Here is a 4,392-nt window from a genome sequence, read left to right as displayed (position 1 = left end):
GAAGAAATATTATTAGGAGAAAATGTAACAAAGACACCTTTTTGTGGTTATAATATACACTGTATTTGTGTGAACTTGCACCTCAAGACTTAAGTGATGTCACTTAACAATGTTGTGTAGATATTAAAAAACTTCCATAACCTGATCTCTCATACAACAGGTTTCACTCTGAAGAAGAAGAAGATTTCTACATCAACACCTCACAGATGAAAAGCAATAATTACAGCAATGTCACATCCCAATATAATGGTCATAACTGCACTGGCTATGATTATAGGAATGAAACCTACTCCTATTATTTTAACTCATATACTGAGTATGTGATGACATGCGTAATCATTAGTATCAGCATTCCTTTGACTCTAGTGGCCATCTACTCTCTTTATTCTGAGGTGAGTACTTTATGACTAAGATTTATTAATTTTAGGTCATGTGTCTGTCATACAGTCTGTCTGTAAAGAATCTTCATCCTGTTACAAACCTGGCTCAGGGCTTGCAACAAAGGAGAGAGTCCACACACTGATGAACGGTGCAAAACGATATTTATTTAACTAAACATAACAATTCATACTTAAATATGGGAATGTTAGGCATCAGTGGTGTAAAGTGGGTGTGTGGATGCATGAAATGTTGGCTGTAAAAGTAAAGAAACAGAAGTTCAACACAAACTAATCTAAAGTGAAAGCCATGTGAACGGGGTGCTGCTGTTCAGCTGAAAAGAAAGAGAGAGACTCCTGGGCCAGCAGTCCTTTTATATCCTTTGGGCCACTCCCTCCTCAGGTGCAGCTGATCAGCTATGACAGACCTCTTAGCCTACCACTCCTGGAAGAAAATAACAAGAGTGTAACTGGAGAGAACTAGAGGCAGATAAATAAAGAGAGAAAGAGAGAAAGAAAGCAAGAGAGAAAGAGAGAAAAAGAGAGAGGGCTGTCACAATCCTGCGTGGAGGCTGGAAGGAAGTCTTGTAATGTCCTATAAATTTAAGCTACTTGGACCTTAAACACATGCAGTTAACATGTGTAGCTTCATTCCAGCTTCTCTTAAGGTGAGGTTAACAGCATCATTAACTTGTAGAGAAGAAACTGTCATCAGGTTTTTCAGAATTTTTCACTCCGCTCCCATCCGGTTGCATATAAAGGACAAAAAAGCAGTTTTAAATTCCATTGCAGACTAATCATCAGATTACGATATATATATAAGTATTTTCCTCTGCTTGAAATCGTTGTATGTATGTGTATGTATGCATCTATATGTCTATGTTTTAGAGGCACATATAATGCACAGTTTAACCAAATTTCCTCATGAGGACAATCAATATCTATCACTCTGTCTTTAGCATGCTAACACGCTAAACTAAGATGGTCATTGTCATTGTGAGCATATTAGCATTTAGCTCAATGGACCCCTGTGCCTAAGTACAGCCTCACAGAGCAGTTAGCATAGCTGTAGACTCTTGTTGTCATTGAGTCTTGTAACATTGATTGGCCAGTGTGTCATATTTGATGACACATTGGCCAATTCATGAATGTTTCTGACTGCAATTGCTGTGCAGAGCAAAATGACATATTTATCACTACGCAGAATTCAATCCACTTGTATTTTTGGACATTTTGTTCAGAGATCCTAAATGAAAACACCAGAAAATTGAAAAAAAATGTTTCCAGCTGCTTTGTTTATTTCTATCATTGTTTTCTTGCAGGTGCAAAAGAACAATGTTGCTCCAATCTTCATCATCAACCTCCTCATCTCTGAAATCATTCAGCTCTGCTGCATGATCGTCGAAGTGGCAAATCCTGTGGACTGGAAGATCTGTAAAATCTTCTATTATATTTACTGCTTTGGTGGGGTGAGCAGTGTTGGCTTCATGGTCTGTGTCGCCCTGGAAAGGTAGCTATCTGTCTATCTTGTATGTTTTTAGCTACTTCCATGTGTATGACCATTATATTACCATATAAATCTGAAGCTCCTCAAAGTCAGGAATATTCTGTATCTGATGATAGACTGTGTATCTTGTGTTTCAGGTATTTGCTCATCGCATGGCCACTGTGGTACCACGTCAGAAGACCCATCAAGATCTCTCTTGCAGTCTGTGTCGTGGTCTGGACCCTTCCTCTTGTTTATGTCCTTCCTTTCTATTTCCAGGTTGAAATTAAGGTCTTAAAAACCATTTTCGCTGTCTTTCTCCTTGTTCCTTTACCACTGCTCATATTCTTCTTGGGTGGGACCCTCAAATCGCTGTCTTCTGCCATCTCGGTCTCCTCTGATGAAAAACGACGAATTGTGGGAATGTTGGTCCTGGTGGTGCTCATCTACACACTGCTGTTTCTACCCAGCATCATCTGCTACCTGGTAGAAGAAGCCAGAGATAATTATACCTTCAGAAACCTGACTTTCATGCTTCTTAGATTCAGTCCTTTTGCAGACTTGATTCTGTATTTTTTCATTAGGAAAGGGGTCATAGACAAGCTTTTGGCCTCTCTGTGTTGTTGCAGAATGGACAGTGATGATAACAGCAGATCATCAGCATGAAAGACAACAACATGTACACAGTCAGCTCCATGCAGGCAGAGAAAGAGGGAGAGAGAAAAAGGAAAAGACAACAAAACTAATAACGCTGTTTGTTGTCAGCCAGTGGTGTGACCATCACAAGTAGATGAAAAGAAATCATTGTTTTGATTATGTTGTGAGAGAAGTGGTTAGTGGGAAATGTTTGTCCATGCAGGTTAACTTTTTCTGGTTCATTGTTAGGGCTTCAACAAATGTGCATTAAATTGATGTCTATCATTATTATCCTTTGAAGGGGACATAACATGCTTTTTGTGATTTTCTGTCATTTATATTCATAATTTAAGTCTGCCAGGGGGCAGCTTCCTGGAGCTGGCCAATCAGAACAGAGTGGGCTCATCAAGGGGGGGCTTTAAAGAGACAGAAGCTAAAACGACCTGTTTCAGTCAGAGGCTGAACTGAGAGGCTGCATAAAGGGGCAGTATTAGATAAATAAGGAGTTTTTTGAACTGTAAGTCATGCAGAAATATTCCAGTAGAGCCCCAGAATAAAACTATAGACCTGGAAATGTGCATGTTATGTCCCCTTTAATCAAAGAAGCAAACCAGATATTACTTGTTGATCAACTGAGCTGTTCAATACCATGATCACCCTGTTATTATAGCTGCCACTCCGTCTTATTTCTACAGGGAGATCATCATATCAAGTCTATAGACTTTTTTTTTCTTTGGCCTCTCACACACATTATAATTTGTTACTTTTTTAAAACTTTTTTCCTACTTATAACTATGTATGTCTATTATTGTGTGTGGGGGGTATTTTTATGCACACAAGTTAAACAACATATGATTTACTTCTTTTTATCTAATGTAAGTTATATTTTGGGGGGTTTTGTCGTTGGCATGCTATGGCTTGACAATATACATACAATCTTATATCACAGTACTTTTATAAGAAATTGTAAATTTCCTGGAAATTCAATAAAAACATGTTTCCAGACAAAAATATTTGCTTTTGATTAACTCTATGAATTAAACCTGACAAATCATCAAAATCTCTGCTGGTTGTCTCTGGTATATATCATCATATAGCACAACTCTACTGTTGTGTAATACTATGGAGGCATTTTGTTTTCTTTTTTTTTCCAAATTACTGAATTATGTTCTCATACTTTTTCAGATAATAATTTGGGGCAGAAATTATATCATATTTTTCAATATAAGTTACAGTAGTGAGGCCTACTGTACATTTCCCGCTTCTTAAACTTGTTGATTACCAACTGTTGCACTAATCAGCTGACACTGCAACAGCAGAGATCCAACAAAAACATATTTCCCAGAATGTCTTTAAATACTTTGGCTTTCTGCAGGGTGACACTTTATAAAGAAAAACATGCATATTTAGATAATAATGTGCGATTGCTAAGAGCTTAAGGTTCCTACTTGATAAGTTGTATAGTGTACAAAAAAGATGATAAATTATAGTAGTTGTCATTTATTTAATCATACGTGATTGAATAAAAAACAAGTATTGAGTCATTTCAACTCCATTCAGAGCACACATCTGTCATTTTACTCTCCCCAGCCCAAAATACCTGTTTGATTAGTCCACAGATACCTTTGGAACTGAAATCTTGTATTTTAAGGTTTCCTCTGACTTTTTAGGCATTACTGTGACTGAATTTCATCAACTCTGCACACTTTATCTGCATTGCAATGACAAAAATCACTGCTGAAAGCAAGCTTTTGCAGAAAATGGTGGTTTGTTCAGTTTGGGTTGGGAAAGACTTGTATAAGTAATAATGCAGACACATGACTGTATGAAGGGAGAAAATAAATAAATAGATAAATAAATAAATAAATAAATAAATAACTGAACCATAAATCC

The 4,392-nt window shown here is 37.1% G+C and overlaps 1 protein-coding gene across 1 annotated transcript; it reads left to right on the top strand.

Moving 5' to 3' along the window:
- Nucleotides 1-812: 812 nt before the first annotated feature.
- Nucleotides 813-2,840, top strand: LOC121911374 (ovarian cancer G-protein coupled receptor 1-like). Its single transcript, XM_042432770.1, has 3 exons — nucleotides 813-1,045; nucleotides 1,700-1,887; nucleotides 2,022-2,840. The coding sequence occupies exons 1-3, from the start codon at nucleotides 1,016-1,018 to the stop codon at nucleotides 2,527-2,529; spliced, it is 726 nt and encodes a 241-aa protein (XP_042288704.1). The 5' UTR covers nucleotides 813-1,015; the 3' UTR covers nucleotides 2,530-2,840.
- The last annotated feature ends 1,552 nt before the right edge of the window (nucleotides 2,841-4,392 follow it).

The sequence above is a fragment of the Thunnus maccoyii genome, chromosome 14 (assembly GCF_910596095.1).
Source record: "Thunnus maccoyii chromosome 14, fThuMac1.1, whole genome shotgun sequence".
In the NCBI taxonomy this organism is placed as follows: domain Eukaryota; kingdom Metazoa; phylum Chordata; class Actinopteri; order Scombriformes; family Scombridae; genus Thunnus; species Thunnus maccoyii.
This window is presented reverse-complemented; position numbering and strand designations above follow the sequence as displayed.

Bases quoted from the DNA above. Each gene is read 5' to 3' on its own strand.
- LOC121911374 (XM_042432770.1), top strand. From the start codon at position 1,016: ATGTGTAGCTTCATTCCAGCTTCTCTTAAG. The intron at 1,046-1,699 runs GTGAGGTTAACA...GTTTTCTTGCAG, and splicing joins TCATTCCAGCTTCTCTTAAG to GTGCAAAAGAACAATGTTGC. The intron at 1,888-2,021 runs GTAGCTATCTGT...CTTGTGTTTCAG, and splicing joins GTCTGTGTCGCCCTGGAAAG to GTATTTGCTCATCGCATGGC.